The sequence below is a fragment of the Toxorhynchites rutilus genome, chromosome 3, assembly GCF_029784135.1.
Source record: "Toxorhynchites rutilus septentrionalis strain SRP chromosome 3, ASM2978413v1, whole genome shotgun sequence".
In the NCBI taxonomy this organism is placed as follows: Eukaryota; Metazoa; Arthropoda; class Insecta; order Diptera; family Culicidae; genus Toxorhynchites; species Toxorhynchites rutilus.
Genome location: NC_073746.1, coordinates 135,469,092 through 135,492,605, shown reverse-complemented (window position 1 = coordinate 135,492,605; position 23,514 = coordinate 135,469,092). Strand labels below are relative to the sequence as shown.

Below are 23,514 nucleotides of genomic sequence, written 5' to 3'. Positions count from 1 at the left end.
AACTGTACTAGCGTTGTACTTCGAAAACTGTATGTCTGTCACCATGTACAGCGCTAGAACCATGCAAACAACTCGGTACAATCGCTGTATCTGCACCGACCTGTTTCACCGTTGTGCATGGCTACAGTTGTACTGTGCGCAGCACCAAAGACGGTTAGTGGTGGATAGCATGAGCAAGCTGATTCAAAACACTTGGTAAATATTCTTTTCATTGACTTTATCTTGAGTTTATAACTCAGATTGGAAGCTTGTATGTTGTGTTTGATAGTTAAGACGCTAAATAAGAACGTTTTCCATTAAAATATTAGTGAAAATACAATGCAGTAAATTCAAATTTCTGTTTGTCAGTTTGACATGCGGTAAAATGTACAATCAAAGTATGTGTGTCAGGCTACGATGGTACCTGTACAATGCTAGTACAGTTGTATGTCTGTCCCTAGTATTACTCTCTAAAACTGCTATCTGTCATTTTCAAGTTTCAAGAGTTTTTATTATGGCCACGGAGCTGAAATGTTGAAAGTAATTTATGGGCAGTGAAAATTAAATCCTCTTCGTTCTTGTTTAATGTGAACTGTAAAAGTTTGAAAATAATTGCGAAAGAAATGATAATCGTTGTGGACGTGAGGTTTACGTGACATCATATTGTGGTCGGCTTTGAGCTGAATGTTATGCTACCGACCCATTTTATGCTAAGCGTTCGAAAAAACGAACAGCGACTTTGGAAATTTTAATGGCTTTGGAAAGCAACCATATGGTATGGTTTTGACATCAAATGATAGCTTAGTTTCTTAGCTACCACATACTATCAATTTCATTGAATTTAACATAACTATATTGGGCAAAAAATCGGTTTAAAGCAATTATGTGCGGAAAGTACATAATCTAACATAACTCAACAAAAAATAAAACCTAATAAAATGCAAAAATATGTAAACTTCTCTAAAATATTACTTTGAAAAAAGAACACACATTGTGATGTAGGAAAAAACATTGGATTGAAACTCCTACAGGATGAAAAATGTAGGTTTCGGTGTAAGTTTTTGTTTCGCGATTTTTCGTTTTTTTGTCATTCTCCGGAAAACTGAAGAACGAGAACAAATAATTATAGAACATTAGGGTTTCTGTGAGGCCAATAACCAAAATTACACCAATGGCTTTCGTTAAAAAATATTCTTCACAGCTTGGTCTTTAATGGTTTAAAAGTTAGCACAGCTTATCATATATCTGTCATTATAGGTACTGGTACCGTCCACTAGGCAGTTCAAGAAATTCTTGGGTACACCTAACCCGAATAGTCGATACATATTGTAATGTAAATAATGTAATGTGAACATATTTTAAACAATGCACTGTTTCAAAGAATTTATTCTCATACAGATGCAGATGTTTCATACTTTGAATAGTCAATAACGCCAATAAGATCTTTACAGTCTCCAGTTCGAAATAAGAATGTTGAATGTTGATTAGAATTTTGAATGTTAATTAGATTTTTATCTTCTGGATTTGGGATCTTCAAAATTAAAACTACCGTGCATCACTATTAGTTTAATGTATTTGGACTGGATTTATGTGGGCGCATGGTTTTTAGGCAAACATGGGACTCAATATTTAACCCTTTATAAGACCAAGGTCTAATAATGGTAATAATGGTATGGTTGGTACACTGACTTTCTTTTCATAGTACGAATGTTATTTTTTTTGGTGTCAATACTCTTTTCCATTAACAATAAACCTACCACATTACCTCATCGCCATTTGTCTTTACTACTTTTCTTATGTATTCTTCAATATTTACTCCTTTTCAGATTGTGCGAAATAATACATTTTGAGCTTTACATAGTAATATTTCAAAGAAGGGTCATTTGACCCACAGTGGTAGGAATAGGTATACATGCCGATATTCATATTCAGGTTTAGTGTTAAATAGAAAAACTATATATTTAACACTACAAAAAAGTACGTGAATGATAGATGGGAACTGAACAAGTAAACAAAACGGATGACTTAAAAAGTAATTATTCTGGTTTGAATTTGAATATTTAGAAATTTATCTTAAAATAGAATGATTTGATAAGTGTACCTCGACTGTACTATTCGACTATCGCTAACGCAACCACTAAAACCATGACGATTGGGTAAAAGCATTGGCATTAGCATTTGTTATTTTGTCTCTAGTCATGTTTATTAATATTCTCATTAAAATAATCTGTCAAGTTAAAAAAATATCGAGTGAAGAGAGCCAAGGAAGTTTTTAATTTGTCACGAGTTTACTTCTTACATAACATAGTATATGCGAACAACCAAGCGTAACGATGACCGTTGTCACTTCCGAGGGTTTCAGAACCAATTCAAGTTAAAGCTGGGAAAAGTTGATTGCACTTGCACTGGTACACTCGTGTTCTAGAATTTGTAAATTGTGTTAATTTTTCGTCAGAATTTTGTTTTAATTCTCTTCATTCTACGTTCATTGTGATTAAGTTGTTTTATAAAATATTGATTTTTGCTTTTCTTTTGACGACGCGTGAAAACAATCATCACAAAAAAAACAAGCACCCTCGTTTGCTGCCCACTGGTGGGGATGCTCTAAATATGAGAACAGAACATAGCTTACGAACATTAAACATATATTCTTCATCAGAGGCTCTTCCAATTTGCGATATTTTTTATAACTATACCGATGATATAAAGACATTATAGATATATCTCAAGACGGTTTTATAATTCAAAAACAGTTTGCCTCTAATGCGGATGAATAAGCGTAACTATCAGATGAATTTGCCAGGGACTCAAAAGGATGAAAATTTGCAAATAGTTGTGATAAAATTAACCATACTACAATATGAAATATAAAATATGCTAAACGAAAGTTATCATTTTTGGAGAATTATGAAGCTCGAAGCAATTATTTCAAATAAAGGTTTGCTAATCAATGCAACAGGATCAACCTAGAAGTGAAATTTTCAAGAAGTACCTGCGACTACCACCCTTCCACCCAGAATTTATTCAGGAAATCAAAAGTTTAAGATTATACTTCAATATCGATATTGTCCCCTTCAAAGTACTCCCCATCGACTGTAAAGGTGGCCGTACACTGTTTGCCCGGAGGTCAAATATTTGATATTTTTTGACAGATAAAGTTTGATTTGATATTTGTACAAACACTATTTTGTTTGCCACTCTTCAATTTTCAACAGTAGTAAACAGTATCAAACACCGAACATGGAAAAAAAAAATCAACTGAAATATTCAAGGTAACCTAACAATGTACCGACAGGTTCGAAGAACAGACTGAAAAAATATTTTAGGCATCCAATAATTGAATATTTGCTTGTCGTGTTTTGTGTATAATATATTTGATCAGTACACGTTGACCAAATTTTATCTGTCAAAAAGAGTCAAATATTTGGCTTCGGTCAAACAGTGTATGAGCACCCTAACGCATTTATGCCGGCGCTTGATCCAATTCTCGAAACATTTATCCTATTCGATTTGCAGTATGGCAATCAGCGCCATCTTCGATTTTTCCATTATCTCACCTCGGGTGCTGGAACGTGGTTTCTTGAGTCGTTCGAATAGGAAAAAGTCGCAGGGAGTCAAATCAGGGGAATTCGGTGGTTGTACAGATGTGCCAACCTTCTAAAAAAATTTGAAAAAAACGGGTGACTGAGAGCGCCGTGATGTTGGATGTTGTGTGTGAATTGTACCTAAATTGTTCGAAAAATTATCTATTTTGGGACTACATTATGTTCAGCAGTGTCAAAAAGTATCACATATTTGACCTCCGAACAAACAGTGTACGGCCACCTCAAAATTGTGACCTGATTCTTCTTTACCCGTATGTAGTGTACCCATAGCTGAACCGATCAGCATTGACAGTGACGTTTAAAAATGTTACCGCAGCTCTCGGTTGTTATTTTTCTGTCCGATGTGGAAAACTTTCGCCAAAACGGTACGGTCCTCTTTCTTTCTCCCTCTCGCCTATACGCAGACCTCCTTCATCATCGGAATTTTTCATTTCCATGTTGTACGGCAGCCACCGCGGAAGACAGAAGTCAGTTTTCAGTCAGACTCCCACTTTTCATGATGTGTTACTGAGAACAGGCAATAGGTAGTAAAGGTGAACCAGACGACGTAGGTGCTGAAGCAAAGAGTTGCCAAAAGGTCCTGAGAAATGTGGAAAATTGGTGTTTAGCTGCTTTTTCCGTGCAATAAATGGCCCCAGCAGAGAAGTGATAAGTTTGATTTGTGCGTCCAAATTTTCCAGTACATGAAGGCATCGCGAGCTTGGAAATAAAGGTAGCGAAAGAGCGAAAAGTGACGAGAAATGTAATTTTCCGTTTTTTTTTTGTTTCGAGTTCAGTCAAGTGTAACGCTAGCGGAGAAAAAAAAAGAAAGGAAGGAAACGCGAATTAGGCATGATTTGAACGAATTTATTGTTTTTCTTTCCTTTCATTGATAGTGCAAGAAGCAATTGCTTCGCGGTGTGTAAATTTCATAAGTTTTCGTTAGTTTTTAGGGGCCCCCCAAAAAGAAAGAGTGTGTGTATGTGTACGTGTGTCTGCACCGAATCGGCAGAGGAGATCTAGTGTAGGAAGCAGCAGAGCTTAGCCCCGAAGAGAAAATAGGCTGTCTGGAAACTCCGGGAAAAATGGCAGCGCCCCTTGATTTGGAGGATTTGCAGTCGGAAATCGAGCGTCTCAATCGGGAACTCGACCAGGCCAGCAGCGAGAATATTCAGTCGGCTAAATATGGACTGGGTTTGCTTGAGGAGAAGCAGGGCCTGCAGGCGAAGTGCGAAGAGCTGGAGGCACTGTACGAGAATGCGAGACATGAGCTGGAAATCACACAGGAGGTAAATTTTTGTGCACATTGGCGATAAAAATTTCTATCCACACACTCGGGCGCTTATTGATGACGAGCGAAATAACGATGATGATGATGATGATGACGATAATGATGGAAAGTGCACTCAGGTGTGCGAATGAATTTCGAGATAGGATCACGTCATCTGTCAGACTCACATACGACGGGGGGTCCAGCGTTGCCAGATTTGATCGATTATGAGATTTCGAGATAAATTATTGCACAGGTGTTTGCACATCTCGCTTCGAAGCACCTGTAGAAAGGTTTTTTTTTATTGAATGATGTGCACATGGGATGAATCATTGCGTTCACTTCGTTTCAGATATGCCGTAATTTATGTAGTAATCGATAATTATCCCCCGGGTATATGATCAATTAATTATCGTTTTCGTAATCACTGATGTGCGTTATCGAGCCAACTTTCAGCAAACGATGTTGATAAATGTCTACAATCTATTTTCGGAAATGAGTTATCAAAATGCAATCAGAAAGCGCAATAGCTCTTACATGTAAAGTTGATAATAGAAATCGGAAAGAGTTGTTTATTGATAATTAAACTTTATCTCTTCTACGAAGTGGTAATTCAGTTTAGCAACTCAAATGGAGGGACAGAATTCAAGTCCAATGAAGACATCCAGGAACACGGACAAGACATGGTTTGAACTATCATTATTGAATCAGGTAAAGATATCAGCCTGACAATGTACCTGATTCTCCTCTACCCTCAAGGCAAGCAAGTTTTGCTAGTTGATTCGATGTAATTTTTTAGCTGGAGAAGACCATCTGACTTGTACTTTACCGAATAATTTCGTGAAAATGAACGGAACATGGATTGATTTCGTTCTTGAATCAATTTCCGGATAAAATATGGATGCCAGCCGAAGCAACTGAAGAGCTCATTGTTGAATATATATATATATATATATATATATATATATATATATATATATATATATATATATATATATATATATATATATATATATATATATATATATATATATATATATATATATATATATATATATATATATATATATATATATATATATATATATATATATAAGTTAAAGAAGTTAGGCCTTTGGGAAGGTTTTTAAAAAATTATAAACGAACTACCTCACTTGAACATCGAATTATGACTGACTTTATTCCTTACTAATTAGCCTGAGCTGAGTTCCCTAACGCGGCGTACGGTTATGCTGATTCTCCAGTTTGGTTCCGGTGAGTTCGATCGTGGTGGACTTCGACCTGGCCAAAGCGCTGAGCCTTAGGATTGTGTATCGAACGATAGGTCGATGTTTCGATGGGTCGTTGGTATCGATGATGTTGACGGTGCAAATATTCAGGTCGATGCGCCGTCAATGATGATGCGCTGTTTGTTCATGTGTCGCCCGGAGAACTGATGCGTTAGCTCTATTGGAAGTGGGTCACCGCTGTTGTTCGGTGGTTAGTTGATCTGTTCGTGTAGTACATGGGGATGTGGGTGTTAACTACTCTCTCCCTAATGAAGATTCGTCTCGAATCTTAAGTTGTTTTCTTCGGAGGTACAATTCGATGAGGCTGCTAGAATTGAAACCGCTGTTGTTGATTGTTGCATAGATGAACTTCTGCGAGTATCGTTGAAGTTGTTTGTGCTGGGTTTTCTAGTGATTTGTCTTGTTGGGTTTGATCTGAGGAGAGGGAAGATGTCATGCTTTTTGTGTTAGCATAGGGTTTTACCTCTGTTGATACATTTCGTGGTGTGGTGTATACTCCAATATGTTTCTTCAGGCTCATGATTGCCAATCCTATGATCATGGCTGCGAGTGGAATCAGGAATCCAATCATAGTATGTTGCAGTGTTATGTGGTCTCTTTGCAGTTTATGGATGTGGTCTCGGTTTTCAATTCTAAGCAGGTTTACTTGTTGCAGATCAGGTTGGTTGAAGATTACTGTTGGCTGAAAGTTCACTCCGATTGTTGAAATAGTTCTGATCTCGTGATGATTAATTGTCCTCTTGTCGTCGTATTTGCTTCCATTGATTGAAACAGAGCAGTTTGGATATTTGATCAGTAGAGTTCCCGTTATCTGTCTCGATTTGATGTTGCAATTTGAATCCAGAAGAACGGATTTATCAGCGTTTCTCACGATCAGCGTGTGGTCGTCGATAGGCTTAATGTCCATTCCGATGCGATGTTCCTCGTAGGGGCAAGATGCGTTGATTCCTCTTAATGCGTTGTCGATACAACCGTCGCCTGTTAAATTCGTGAGCTCCTGTCTTTGGCAAATTCTATAATTTTCAACAATTGTACATTCGTTATTTATTCCTAGTGTCAGTGTTTTACTCAGAACAGCTGAGTTGTAGGGTGTCGATATAATTCTGTTTTTTCTTGGTAATGTTTCAAATCTAATATATTGGAACTTTTCTGACATAAATATTGGGATCTTGATCACAAATATTATTTTTGTACTTTCATGATGTGTTTCTATACTAAGAAATTCATAAATTTGGTCAATATTGTTAATGTGAATATTTTGTTCTTCTAACTTTTCTAGTACAAACTCTGTTTCATTATTGTTTAATATTGCCCTAGATAAAATCCCTATTTTCGATAGTTGTACAATTTCAAAAATGTCTCTTAGTTGGTTGTTTAGTAGATCTAGATTGAAAAATAGATCGTGAACTATTCCTTTTAAATGATTTTCATATTCTGTGTTTACGTTATTGGCAATTCTCGATATTCTTCTTAAAACCTCAATTTGGTTTTCATTTACGTGGCTAATTAAATTGTTAATTTTAGCTTCGAATTCCTGATTGATTCTGATTTGTCGGTTGTTGTTGTCAATAAGTGTGTTGGTTTTGGTTTTTGAATTTTCTATCGTTTGTCGGATTAATTGTAAATCGTCGTCGTCTAAATTGCCGGTCAATGATTTGATAAACGTTCCTAATGGGTTTAAGAGTCCTCGTTTCTGTCGGTGTATGGGTTTCAACTGTTTGTAATTGTCGGAAATTTGTTTCATCCTAATGTCCAATGTTTTAAGGTATGGTTTCGTGAAATTTTGTCGTTCGAACTGGTGTAACGTATACTGGAGGTTGGTGAAACTACTTTCGAACTTTTCCAAATCCACGATGTGGAGATGGAAATGTTGAGATGTGATAATCTTCGCTTCTCTCTCGCTAAATGCTATTATTCCATCATGTCGTGAGAGGTCTGTTATCGTCACTTCTGCTGTAACATCAAGGGCTAATCTGGAATAGAGAAATATGTGAGTACTACTTTGGGTTTCGAGACGTCATTTTCTTTGACGTCTTATTTTTGTTTTATGTATCGTTCTTCCATTCTGATCTTGGAAGGTTTTTGTGTTATCTCTTGCGATTTGATATCGTTTATACTTATCCTTTGTTTTACTTTTGACCCCTTGGCGCGCGACGTATACAGTTTCGTCCACTTCCAGTGATGGGTCAGCTTCCTTGTTTTTGTTGTGGTGCTGTAAATCTTGTTTTTGTTTTTTAATGAGAGCTAATGTTGCTTCATTGTATATTTCATTCCTTTTCCTAACAATTTCTTCAATGTTACTCGGTCTCACCTCTCCCTCTTTTATTCCAAAGAATACTTCTTTGGGTCGCATCTTGGTTGAAGAGTGAATAGTGTCGTTATAAAGTGCTACAGTGACTCTAAACAACTCTTTCTTACTTAATCCCTCATGTTTCGATCTACAACAGCGAAACATTTCTGCAATTGTTGAGTGAAATCGTTCAACGATTCCATTCACTTCGCTTTTATTAGATGGTGTGAAATATGTTTCAATTCCTAGTTCTTCTAACATGCCTCTTACTTCAACAGACTTTAGTGCTGGTTCATTGTCACTGACCAAAAGTCTGGGTATCCCATATGTTGAGAAGAATTTTGTCAGTCCTGAACGGACGTCAGGAATCGATCTCGATTTAATTGGAAAAAGCATTCCGAACTTCGATAATTTGTCTACCACGGATATGAACGTGTTTGGTTGACATATGAATATATCAACATGAACTATGTCTAGCGGCTTTTTAGGTATTGGAGTTTGGGCTAGGTTCAATTTATAAGGATGTCGCTCATATTTAGCAGTTTTACACGTATTGCACAATGTGACGTGTGTTCTAACTTTCCTTTTCATGTTCGGGAAGTAGAATTTCTGGCTGATAGCCATCAGATTTTCTTCGATGCCTCTGTGAGCTCTTGTATGTGTTGTATTTATGACTTCATTCTGTTCTTCTTCAGTTTTTAAGTCAATTAAGAACTTTTGTGAAATAACTACTTTAAACGTTTTGACGCGAGAAAAATAGTTTTTATACACAATTTGAAGGGTGTTGATGAGATTTTCTGGGCAGTAAATGCAATTTACTCTTTTAGGATCCATGAATTCTTTGAATATTCTTAGTAATATTGGTACACCAAAATTCACTTTTGTAAACGTGTGTCTTAGGACTTTGGGAAAAACTTGTTCTCCGGTGGTCTCACTCTCAGTTCCATCTATTTTCAAAATGATCTGATTGGAAAAAGTGTTTACCGGTTTTTCGGTACATGCGATAAATTCCGAGTCATCGGTGTCTGCCGAATGTTGCGTAGCAGCGTCTGATGAAGAATCATTTTGTTCTTCATTCAGATTTAAATTTTGGGGAATTCTAGAGAGGCCATCGGCAACGACATTTTGTTTTCCGGCACGATATCTTATATCGTAGGAATAGTCCATTAAAGCAATCATCCATCTGGCAATTTTACTTGATGGATCTTTCAAGTTCACGGCGCAAGTAAGCGGCTTGTGATCTGTGTATAAAATGAATTTATTTCCGAAAAGGTACGGTCGGAAATATTTGGTTGCCCAATAAATAGCTAGTAACTCCTTCTCAATAGTGGAGTACTTTTCTTCGGTTTGACTGAGTGTTCTCGATGCAAAAGCAACAGGTTTATCTCTTCCGATTGGACCTTGTGAGAGAACAGCTCCTATTGCGTATTTGGATGCATCTGTTGTCAATATGAAGGTTTTTTCGAAATCTGGGTGTATTAGAATAGCGCTGCTAGAAAGTATCTGTTTGCACTTGTTGAATGCTTTTAGAAATTCTGGAGTATGTTCTACTTTCTCATTTTTCCGAAGACATTGTGTTAGCGGTTTCGTTATCCGGCTGAAATCCTTTATGAATTTTCTATAGTATCCCAGTGTTCCTAAGAAGGATTTAATGTCCTTCTCGGTTTTGGGAATTGGCCAATTTTGGATAACTTCAATTTTTTCTGGGTTTGGTTTTACACCTTCTTCATTCACCACGTGACCGAGGAAGGAGACCTCTTTCTTCAAAAATTCACTTTTGTCGAGCTGTATTTTTAAGTTGGCTTTTTTAAGAGCAGCGAAAATTTTATTTAAGTTGTTGCAGTGTTCTTGTAAACTGCTGCTGAATACAATGATATCGTCCATATACACTAGGCAGATAAATCCGGCTAGGCCTACCAGCACAGCATTCATTGTTCTCTGAAATGTTGCCGGGGCGTTTTTCAGCCCGAATGGCATTCTTAGATATTCGTAGTGGCCGTTCTCAGTTGAAAATGCAGTTTTTTGAATATCGTCTTTTTCCATCAGAATTTGGTGGAATCCCGAAGCTAAATCTAGGGTTGTAAAATATTTACTTCTCCCTAATTTATCTAGGATATCCGTGATATTCGGTATGGGGAATTTATCATCCACAGTTTTAGCATTGAGCTTTCTGTAATCAACGACGATTCTCCATTTTTGAATACCTGCAGCATCCGCTTTCTTCGGAACGACCCAAATGGGTGAATTCCATGGTGACGTAGAAGGACGAATTATGTTTTCATCAAGCATTTTCTGAATTTGTTTGCCGACTTCCTCTTTATGGCAATGAGGATACCTATAGCTTTTCTGATACACAGGTATCTCATCATGGGTCAAAATTTTATGTTTCACAACATTAGTAGCTGTAAGGGGTTCGTTGTCGAGGTGAAAAATATCTTGATTTTCCTCAATGACATTGATCAAACTATTTTTCTCTTCTCTGTTTAAATGATCCAGACGAAGTTGGTCCATAAGTTTTCTGAATCTGTCAGGACGAGCTTCCAAAAAATTGAATTCGTTTTGCTCAACCAAGCATTCAAAGTTATTAAGAGTGATCTCAAGTGGATAATCTAATGAAAGTGTTTGATTCTCAGTTGAACTGTTCTTGAGACTGACAATGGCTTTATGACCTACTGCTTGGTATAAACCAGCACATATGAAAAGGTTTGTATTGATTTCGAGATCATCTTCTAGTAAAAAATCACCTGATTGCTCGGAAACTGGTATCTCTATATTATGAATGGTTTCTCTTGAAATTTCCTTTGAGAAAGGTTCTGGATGTTTTCTGAGCATCTGAAGTTTTGTTCCTAATATGGTTATGGAATTGTCATCTGTTTTAATCTTCGCTTTAAGTTCCTGAAGCGTTTCATACCCAATAAGGCCGTGGAAAAAATTATGAAAATCAAAAATATGAAATTTGAACGATTTATCAGTTAAGTCGGGAAATGGATTGAAGTCGACATATCGTTCAATTTTGTGAGTGCCTGAGATGTTGGAGACAACAGTTGGTGTAGGCAGCGCAAAGGATTTTTTCACAAATCGGGGGCATAAATAATTTTTGTTAGCTCCCGTATCTATCAATAATTTCAATCCAAACCCTTGACGTGTGGGAATTTCCATGTAAGGGATGAAATTTTTTGAGTTTACCTGGGGAAATGGGATGTGCTTTCCAGTTGAAAATTTAGGTTATCGACTGCTTCGCTAGAAGTTTCTTGTTCGTAGGTCTCATTGGAAGTTTCTTGCTCATTTTCTAAATGTATTTCTGAATGGTCTTCTTCGTATGAATAATTATCCATTGGCGTTGGGTAGTAATCGTGGTGATAACTTGCCAAGGGATAACATTGATACTCGTATTGATACTCTTGAGCGTTTTGTTGAGTTTGTTCAATATTTCTTAATTCCGTTATCCGTGCTGGTCTCGGTGGGACAGCAGGAAAGAATTGGCTTCTTGCATTATAATTATGCGGTGGTCTATTAACGTAATTTACATATTTAGAGCGAATGGATTTATCAGCATTCATTGGACTCGGTAATGCTTTCCGAAGTTGTCCATTGTTGGTATTATTGCCCTGAGGTGGAGCTGGAAAACGAGGCGTAAAGTTTGGTCTGGTTGGAATACTTTCATGCTGATATGATTGATATGGTTGACGGGGAATAAATGGTCGATGATTAAACATCGGTTGACGAGTTTGTAATTGAGGATAAAAATGTATTGGTTTGGGTAAACGTGGTGTTAAAGTCGGTTTACTTAAGCCCGTACGACTTTGATAGTTACGTTCTTCTACCGCAGCATCAAATGCTTGTTTTATATTTCTGGGTTGACGTGCACGCACGTTCCCTCCAATCGGCTCTTTCAGCCCTGCTAGGAAAACCTGTAGAGCATTTTCCTTATGCGTCGAGTTTCTATCATTTTTAATATTCTCTTCTCTTGGAGAAATATTAGTATTATTAATTAGTAGGGATAGAAGATTTTGTACTTGTCCAAAAAATTGTTCAACTGATCCGTTTTGCTGAAGTTGAAACAGCTCGCGGGTAAGTGTGACTGAGTCACGTTTATCATTATAATAAGCGATGAGATTTGCTTTAATCTCATCCCAGTTGAGAGAAGTTCCATAAGTTTCTAGGACTTGGTCCGCTTCATTAATTATTTTGCTTCTTATAGCTTGAAGCCAAATTTGCTCGAAAGGTGTATTTTTAATAGGTTCCATGAATGGCATAAAATGTTCGACGGACCTAATGAAACTATGCAACTTAACGGGATTGCCGTCGAATGGTTGCAGTTCTCTCACCGCTTGGGGTGTTTGGAGAGATTTCGTAATCTTTTCAGCCTGTTCGAATATTCTGTTTGTTTCTTCAATTCGATTCATGTTCTGTCTAGGGGGTAGTAAAGGATTCGGTTGAGGTGGAGGAGGAGGTATTGGGTTAGGAGAATTGTTCATTTCCGTGTTCATTTCTCGATTTCTTAAATTATAGGGATGGAAACGGTCCATCAAATCCTATATCTCGGGGGTGAAGAAATTTGATTAGTTTTTCTTTAGAATTTTCTTAAATCTAAACGCGATATTTTATATGGCGATTGTTTCTTACAATCTAAACGCGGCTGGCTACACACGGCGCAGATATTCTCTCTGCTGTGTAGACACTGTGCTTTCGACCGGGGGAAATCTTATTGTACCGATCGCATCTACCACAGATATTCACTCTGCTATGCGATCAGTCTCCTACGCGGTGTGAGATTAGCACTTCACCGTTGGATGGTCTGATAAGAACTTTCCGCACTAGTGGAACTACAGATATGCTCTCTGTTAGTTACACACTAGTTACTCGCTACGCGAGGTGGTCTACTTGCACATACGTTTAATTTCTTTTGATAATGATATTATTAATATTTATGCAGATATCAATTCTGCCACATTGGGTGTTTTAACTTTAGTTATATAGGAGGTATAAGATAATAATTGTGGAGAATTACTTACATGGAGAATAAAACTAATATTCGCAGAGTGGTTCTTCCCGATAGCACCTTCATTGATTGATCTGATAAATTTCTTCTTTGAAACAAACATTAGTAATGTTCAAGTCTTTTTCGAAGCACACGTATTGTCTTTTGTATTTGGGCCTCTTTTTCTCGTTATTCAGTTAAACTTCACTTTGCACTAGATTATTTCTATTTTCTGTTAATCCGATATTGTTCTGCACTTAATCAATTCGATCACTATTTCATATCTATTTCGAAACACTTGAGCGGTAATCGCATCCTACCGACTGCGCCAGTTAAAGAAGTTAGGCCTTTGGGAAGGTTTTTAAAAAATTATAAACGAACTACCTCACTTGAACATCGAATTATGACTGACTTTATTCCTTACTAATTAGCCTGAGCTGAGTTCCCTAACGCGGCGTACGGTTATGCTGATTCTCCAGTTTGGTTCCGGTGAGTTCGATCGTGGTGGACTTCGACCTGGCCAAAGCGCTGAGCCTTAGGATTGTGTATCGAACGATAGGTCGATGTTTCGATGGGTCGTTGGTATCGATGATGTTGACGGTGCAAATATTCAGGTCGATGCGCCGTCAATGATGATGCGCTGTTTGTTCATGTGTCGCCCGGAGAACTGATGCGTTAGCTCTATTGGAAGTGGGTCACCGCTGTTGTTCGGTGGTTAGTTGATCTGTTCGTGTAGTACATGGGGATGTGGGTGTTAACTTATATATATATATATATATATATATATATATATATATATATATATATATATATATATATATATATATATATATATATATATATATATATATATATATATATATATATATATACCAAGGCAAATCACTCGTCGAAAAGTGTCTCCTTTTTCACCGCTTGTTTACATCGACAAATATATTCTTTCCACTGTGTTCCGTAGGACAGTGTATACATACCACGGATACCAGGTGATTTATTCAAATGTCTCCACATGGTACGAAAAAATGTCTTCATAATCATATCGCATGAAACTAAAATTCATTACTTACTTTTGAACAATGCGTGATAGCTTATTCTATGTTTATCTAATTGGTATTGTTATATAGCGCATTTTATTAAACTTACCTTCAAGTTTTGAAGCTTATTTCATTAAATGTGAACAAAGAAATCATTGTGCAACTGCGAACTAAATTTTATGAGTTTAGAATAAATTATTGGCTTGATAACACGTTGATTGAGTGAATATAGCCCCAGTTCGTCTACAAAAACGGAACTGTGATAACTCAATTAGTTTATATGTACCCGGATCGCTTGAAGATCATACTGAAATGTCTTCACATATTTCATTATGTCTTCAAAATGTTTTAACAAAATCAAATCTCGCGTAACTTTTGAAAAGGTCCAATGTAACATTTTCGCCAACTCGAGAAAAACGTAGTTGAAGACCCGAACATTATTTCGCGAATTGTCTTAAAAGCTATCAATCTTTATCACTGTTTTCACCACTAGCTGTCAAGTATAACTTCGTAAAACCAATCGTAACTATTGTTCCTTGATTTGAGATTAAGGTTGAAGCCTCGGAGCGAAAAATGTTACATTGGACGTTTTGACTGCCCGCGTTTGCACATTGGACATGTTACGTTGCACTATAAAAATTTGAAACTAACTAATAAACAACAATCCAAATATCAGCATTTCGTTCTAAAGACTGATTATTATTGTTATCACTCGTTGAATTGCACTGAAATCGATAACAACACCTGTAAGAAACAAATTCCAAAACGACCGAAGTACGACTGCGAGTTGTTTTGACTGCTTTGTTACTTCGGACGTTTCGGCCGTCGGAGGAAAGTGGCGTCCGAAGTAACAGCCGGGTGCTTAAAATTCGAATCTGTACATTGGATATTTATTGTATCGGCGACAAAAAGATGAAGAAGATAGATACGTGAAGGATTGTTTTTGTAACACATTCAATGATTGAAAACTAATGGCGTGCATCCATTAACTCGATTTGTTTACATTTGTTACATAGGACCTTTTCAAAAGTTACGCGAGAAATGTCTTCACAGTAAGACAAATGTCTTCAATATGTAGACAAGTCTTCAATCCTGCATCTCTGATCAGTATAGAAATTCCAAAAACTTGTCTGTATGATGGGACACAAATTCAGTTTATTCAGTCAGATAAAACTTGTTCTTTCTTCTTCGATAACCTTTTCTGTCTGACCTTTTTCCGCTCCTCTTTCTTCTAGGCTCCTTTGATCCACTCCTCGTCTGTCATTTACACGCATATCTGAAAATATACCGAATTGTATTATAATATACTTATATTGTAGAATATAATAAACTATTAATCCCTACATCCCCACCTTCCTTTAGATGAGTTGTTCAATACTGCACATAATCCTTTAGGCGTGAAGACTCCACTCTTATTCGTTTAGAGCAGCTTCAGGAAGCTTTTCTATGTACAACATTTTCTGCGTTTTTCTGCGTTTTTTCTTTGTCTGGACTATGATTTTCTAATGAATTCCCGATGACCTCATTATCTCGAGGGATCCACTTAAGATGAGCAGCACTTCTACGCAACTGCTTTCCCGACAACGTAGACCGAATCGTGACGTCAGTTCCTTCCTTCCTAACAACATCGAATACCTCCGGAGAATAATCTGAATTCAGCTTGTGATCTTTTTCGTTCTTTTTATCAAAACTTGATCTCCCACTTCGATACCACTTGGTTTGGCTCGCCTTTTCTTGTCCGCGTACTGTTTACCCTTTTCTTTCTCAACAGTATCCCTATCCCTCACCTCCTCATATTCAGCCGCAGTGCTTGGAACAACCGGCAGTTTTGTACGCATTTTTCTGCCAAATATTAACTCCACGGGTGCCTTGCCAGTCGTTGTGTGAGTGGCAGCATGATACATCATCAAATATTTTCGAAGCTCAACGCGCCAGTCTTTTCCCAGTTCTTATGCTATACGTAATCTTTTCAAAATTGAAAATTGAAAATTGTTTTGGCGTTCGACTTCGCCATTCATCTGTGGCCAATATGGTATGGTACTTTCGATATTTATTCCATATTCCGTGCAGAATTCTCGAAACACATCCGAATTGAATTGAGAAACATTGTCGGCGCGAAGAGTTTCCGGTATGAAAACTGTAATATACATTTCCGGGACAATCGATTGTTGATTCATCCTTTGTGGTGCTTGGCGATATCACATCGGTAACAGCTCGAATCTTGTTAGGTACCCAAACAGCTGAATTGAGACGCTTTCTACAAAACTTTGCAAAATGATTTGGCCTCTGGCATTTATGACAAATTTGTCCCTTTGCCGGGCACGCAATAGTATTTGAGATATGTCCATATCGTCCACATGCGAAACATCTTGTTTTGTCCACTTTACCGTCGCCACAAGAGTTGGTCATGCCAAAACGTCTGATGAAACGACTTTGCTTGCGAAAATTTCTTGATGTATCTTGCTCCTGAATCTTGCGTACCTCTCCCGTACTGCCATGTGAATATGTATCTCCGTTCTTAAACTCTTTTTCTTGGAATCGCACGTTTTCCAGTAACTCGCCCAAAACCTCGATCTCGGGAAAAGATTGATCTCGTTCTAGAATCTTCCTACGAAGTTCTGAAGATGAACACCCTTCGACAATTACGTCTATCAACATAATCTCCTCCATCACCTTCCTAACTTCGGTGGAAAACTTGTGTAAACCGCAGTCAGAAAGCTGCTGTCGTAAACGCAGAACGAAAATGCGCAAAACGTTCATTAGCACCTTGCTTCATGTTTCGCAATTTGTGTCTCTCAAGCACATCTTGCTTGCGCGGTTTAAAATATGCATCCAATCTCTCAACAGCTACATCAAACCATGGTTTTTCAAGTAGAACAATCGGAAACTCTTCAGTGCCCTCGAGATTTCTAAAAATACTCTGAAGCTGGGGTCCCCCCAGATGCAACATCTTGGCACGCATAGTTTTCTGATCACTGATACTATGAGAATCGAAGTAACATAGTAAAGACCCTTCCCAAGCTTGCCACTCTTTAGCCAGTCTAGCAGTTTCGATTTGCTCGCACTGAACATCGGTAAAGGACGGCTCTCATCCATCTGTAAAACGAAATCCTAATCAGATCGATAACACTATTCTATTTTTAGTGATAATTGAAATAAATCAGTTCAAAACACTTCAGCTTTTCAGGTTATTTACAATTATTTTCATTCCAAAAAAAAACATACATTTCATTTTAATGCATCATATCGCTAGGTGATTACATCAACACCCAGGCACTCTAACACTAGACGTGATTTTATTAATTCCAATATTCAGGCACTCTAGCTCTAAACATTAAGATAACTTGCATTTAAGTACTAATACACAATACCATATAAATAATTTACATATATGAAACAAAATATAGGCACTTTAGAACCAATCATGTTCTATTTGTTATTACTAGTCAGGCACTTAGTCTTGCACTGAACTTCTTCCTAGGCACTCTAGCGCTAGTTGTTACAAATACGCAGGCACTCTGAGCACTGAACTTGTTTCTAGGCTCCCTAGCTCTAGCTGTTAAAAACAAAACTCAGGCACTCTAGCACTGAATTTGAATCGAGACACTATAGCTCCAATTGTTAAAACGCTCAGGCACTCTAGCACTGAACTCGAAACTAGGCACTCTAGCTCTAGTTGTTAAAATCAGACACTATAGTTCTAATTGTTCTAATGATCAGGCACTCTAGCTTCATTAGCGAAAACACAGCATAACATTAAAATCAATTTATGCAATTCGACATAAATCATAATTTCAACATATATAACGGTTCTAACATATACCGTTTGGGAACATGAAAACAGCTGTTGCCAATGCTACACAACTGTAAATACCATTGCTTGATTGGTTTTCGAGTTATGCAGAAATTTGTCTTTCATTTGTATGGCAGCTCCCCCTTAGAGAAGGGGTGAAGCGTCTAACCACCATAGAAACATTTATTGCAGCCTAAAACTTCCATATGCCTAATTTAGTTTCATTTGCTTGATTAATTCTCGAGTAATGCAGAATTTTTTTATGATAATGGTCCTACTAATAATTATATTACGGTATTTACATTTTTTGATCAACTAACCAGTAGGCAAGCTAAATTGAAAAGAAAACGGACTGGTTATCTCGCAGGCATAGATTACTAATCGAAAGAACAATTTAAGCCATTATATGAACGTATTTATTCCATAGCATGTCGAGGGAATTTCCAACCCGGGAAGACCCTAGACCGATCGGGAATTGAACCCAATACCTATGTCAGTATTAGTCAAAAATTTTCAAGGGAATTCCCGCTTTATTAGATCCCCGGTCACGATGCGATCGTTTCCGAGTTCAAGCAGCTGAGCAAACCCAAGCCTAACTCTAGCCGATACTTCAGGCCCATTACTTATCTCAAAGCATGTCAAGAAAATTTCCAACCCGAAAAAATCCTTGACCGATCAGGAATTAAACCCAATATCTATGTCAGCATTCGCCTTGAATTTACAAAGGAATTCCCGCTTTACTAGATACCCGACAACGTTCTGCAAATGCGATCGAGACCAGATAGCTGAGCAAAGTTAAATAAAAATTATAGGAGGTTGTGTTCAAGACACGATCGCATTGTTGACGTAGAACTACGCTGTAGTTGAATTCAAGACGCTTGTTTAAAACTGCGGATATTATTTTATAATGCTACGAAAATTTTGAAATAACCATCCTACCAGTTTAATCGCCCTGAAATGTTTTTTTTATTGTAGAGTCATTTGACGATAATTGTTTGATGATTCATTCTTGTGCTCGCAGATAAGCGCAGCTGTCATCCTTAGTGGAGAAAGTTTTGCTACTGGCAAGTGAAACCAAAACACATACAACATTTCAGAACGACATTTACTTTCTTGTTGACTAAATAAACGAAATAAACTCTATCTGTTAATCTCAACAACCTCGAAAAGAGTAGCACTGCTTCATTATGATCACCATAGCGCCAGTTCAATGCATTGATGATAGAGAACAAACAATGTTAACTGCTTAGAAAAAAACTGAATATTTACCTCAACAGAGATTCATTACCAATACCCTAGCGTAAATAATTCCCTCCCGCTATGGTCAGTTCATTCGTCTGTAACCTTCAAAAAGGCCCTTGGAAAATTTTACTTTATCCATAGTATTACTCCTCCATCCCCATTGCCTTGAGAAAGGCACTCGATCTCTCGTCTTCCAGCTCGTCCAGCAACGATGTTGTCCAGTCGGTGTCCACACAAAGAATGAAAAGTTTGCCTCAGCGAGATCCACTGTTTATACTCTAGGCAAATATTCCCCTTCGTTCTTCTTCTTTTCCTTTGTTCACGGAGACTTTACATCTTATGATTTCCCCTTTGTTGTTCGTCGATAAGTTGCGCGTTATTGCCAGCTCTGTTCGGGAAAGCACACAAATGGACAGAACAAATGTATGAGGAAATGGGAATGCTTCCAATTTTCATAAAGTCAAACCATATACAGACTATGGGATTATAATGTATAGTATATCAAACAAATCTTAGGGAATTTCCGATTCGTTTGATATGTAAATCGTCAAAATCCGTTCGCGGCAAAAATAGTTATTAACGTTAACTTTATTTCATAAAAACGTGACCTGTTTTCTGATTTGGCACCCTTAAAGAAAGACGTAGTTCTACGTCAATAAAACTAAATAAATTATTTGGAAAAAAATTATTAGAAATTCAATAACCGCCCAGAAGTCAGCTGACAATGATCCCATGAAAGCCAATCGTGCCATACATCTGTCATTTAGTCGAATCCGATTCTTGATTTTGGCGCCAGTTCTAAAAAACAACCTTTCACCTGTAACTGTCAACATCAGGTTCAGTGACCCTCTGCGTAGCTAATAAATCATAGAAGAAGCGATTCAAATGCCGACATTATGTTTAAAAAATGTTAGGTTACTTTTGGTGAGAAAAAAAATCGATGTATACTGGAAAACAAATCTACAAAAAGTTTCACTAAGATCGAAAAGATCGAAAGCGAAAAAATCGATTTTCTCGATTTTCTCTCGTACAAAAGATCGATCCAAAAAATCGGAAATCGGAATGAAAAAGATCGATCTTCTAAGAATCGATCCAAGATCGCCCAATCCTAGAATGAACTTTCGCTGGAAATGGGGAATGTAAAAGGAAAAGGAAAATGTAAAATACAATGATCGTTTGACCATTTTTCCATTCAAATATTTTGGTAGTCCTAGGTATCATATCAAACGTAAAAGGACGTTCATAAAATTAACTTGTAACGAAGAACATAATCTATTACAAAAATTTCGATGCATTGCAAAATAATATTCGAAGTGATAAACAAGTGGATTTCATAATATAATTGCGTAGTTCTACATCGAAAATGCGATCGTGTCCTAGATACAACCCCTAACAATTTTTTTCATAGGGGTCACAAACATGTGTTAGTCATGGTGTCGCGGCCCGCAAAAATAAATAAATAAAGAAATGTGATGTCCAAGACACGACTGCATTGTTAATATAGAACTACGAAATTATTTCCTACGAGAACAAACGTTAATGAAATTTGATAGTGAATTCTTTTGGCTATCAAAATTGTGATAGCAATGACAAAGACCGATTAATGAAAGCTTTCACTGAGTGACGAGCGCGAACGTTTCGCGAAGCAATTAGTAGATTGTCAAATAGATTCTTATCATTAACATGTACTGTTGATTGCTTGCTATCTTGAGCACTGAAACTGAAATACTGATCTTCGTGAATATAAAGTTAGTTTTTCAGTATCCCTCAGCTTAATTAATCTCCGAGAAAAAGCGAAACATCTCAAAAGGCGCAGAACGGCAACAGAAAATCCGAACCGAATCTATTGTGTGGTGGCGGTGGAGGCGAAATCAATAGCAACGAAGCGAATGTTCATCTCCAGTTCACCTTCCACTAAAGATTACAACTCTCAACGCTGAAAAATATCTTCGTCTCCTTTAATCTGGAAACAATTGAAATCACGAATTTTGAATGATCGATTGAAAAAAAACACAAATAAGTCATTCACGATTTATAAGTCATTCAGCTAGCTATTTCTCAAGGCCGAGTTGTTTAGTTTGATTGGTCAAGGAAGATGCAGTCGCAATCGAGGGTACAGGTAAAACAACTGTAATTTGTCCATTTCTACTGAAACGCATAATACAGACAAGAGTCAGATCGTCAGCTCATTTGGGAAATCTTCCTCAGCAAGTAGTAGACCTGAACCTATGAAACTCTAGTGCTAAGCTCTTTTCGCATAGGTTCCCGGACAGTGAAACAGCACCAAAGATGCAGCTCAGCAGAACTAAAATGAGCTACCCGATCACACATGGTATTACGTCATACTTTTTAAATGAAAACCTTCGTTTATTTGAAAATTGCAAGGATATCGTTATCGGAGTCGACGAAACGTTAAATAAGATTTCTCAAAAGCAACAGATGGATGTTAGCGTCCATTACTGGAATGTAACGAAGGGAACAGTGAAATACACGTACATTGACTCAAATTTTTAAGCTCAACGCGTGCACTGGACTTGATCGACGGATTGAAGAAGTGTTTGAAACTAAACCTAGTTTGAAGCGGGTCAACTTAGCATGGACGGTCCTCATGTTAATTTGGAGAGCTGAAGCAGTTAAATGAAGAAATCCGCGAAATCCTAGGCAGTCAAAAATACGAGCTCACGAATATAGGTAGCTGCGGTGTGCATGTTGTGCACAATTCTTTCAAAGAAGGAATGAAAAAGACTGGTTGGAAAATTGATGAATTGCTCCAGTGCTTGTACAGCCTGTTTAGGAACGTTCCGTTAAAATGTGCGGAGTATCTCTTCAACTACTGGATCGGCAAAGTTCCCGCTGAAGTTTTGCGGAGTAAGATGGATCGAAAACCAATCGGTGGCACAAATAGCCCTGGACATGCTGCCGTACCTTAAAACCTACGTAGCCGCAGTCTAAGCGTAAGGAACGTAAGTAAAAAGATCAGTAGGAGCTTTGTTGCTGTTTTCACAGCCAGTACCTTCCGAGTAGTTGCAGATGTTGAAAATAAATTGCTTGAGGGTCAATTAAGCTTTTTCTTAACACCAACTGCTGCCATTTGTGACGAGCTTTAGAGTGATGAGTACTGTCACCTTTCTTTTTCTCCGAACTGCGAACTCCGAGGTTTGCTCTTGAACATTTCGTGTAGAAAAATAGAATCCGTGGTACCGTGGCGGACAAAAGTAAACAAGAATTCGTCGAGTTTTGTGATACTTTGGGTTCGTGCGATATGTTAAAAGGCTATCCTCGAAAAGAAGAACATTTGGACACCTTGTGGGTGAAGGAACTCGGGAATGAAATATACAAACTTGTTTGACTTTGTCAAAGGGACTCTCAATCTGTCGCATGGCAATGTTACAATAGAGTGATATTTCTCTGTGAACAAAGTATGTTTGGTTGTAAACCAAAATGACAAGAGCTTGGTAGCTCAGCGCATTGTTCACAATGAATTCATTCTGTAGATAGTTTGCATGTATATTTAAACCATGGATTTTTTAAAAAATCTCCCAGAAAAGACAGCAAAAAACCAGGAATTTCAAAACACATATCATGTTGCCACCCTGATATTACCGATATTCATCGCCTGGCCTTTGAATTAGCAAAAATTATTCTCAATGAATGAATGAATGAATGAATATTGAAAGAACGCTGAAAGTCTTTCTTGTTAGTGTGTGAGTGAATGAAGATAAATATAGAATTATTTATACAGGGATACAGGGTGATTAGGCAAGAGAGCGAGACCAGTCACTCCAGTCACATCGCAATCATAACTAAATAGATTTCCAAGCGGGAACCTGCTTATATACAGATTTGAGTGATTTCAATAGCCTGCTGTCAAAGCTATTTTCAATCTATTGATACATGTTGGATTTTTTCGATCTTGGAGTTTTTTTTCCTAGTGTACATCGATTTCAATCTCACCACCTGAATATTTATTATTTTAGAAAAATAATGTCAACATTTGGATAGCTTCCGAGGATGTCAAATTAGTGATAGTGAATAGGATTGGGCAGTCTTGG

The 23,514-nt window shown here is 37.4% G+C and overlaps 1 protein-coding gene across 1 annotated transcript in view; it reads left to right on the top strand.

Annotated features, from left to right (window-relative positions):
- Positions 1-4,014: 4,014 nt before the first annotated feature.
- LOC129775763 (protein bicaudal D) overlaps positions 4,015-23,514 on the top strand; it is a 66,631-nt gene continuing 47,131 nt past the window's right edge. Inside the window, exons 1-2 of the mRNA XM_055780841.1 lie at positions 4,015-4,296; positions 4,510-4,852. Coding sequence (XP_055636816.1) covers positions 4,649-4,852 — 204 coding nt within the window. The 5' untranslated portion in view covers positions 4,015-4,296; positions 4,510-4,648. The remainder of the gene's footprint in view (positions 4,297-4,509; positions 4,853-23,514) is intronic.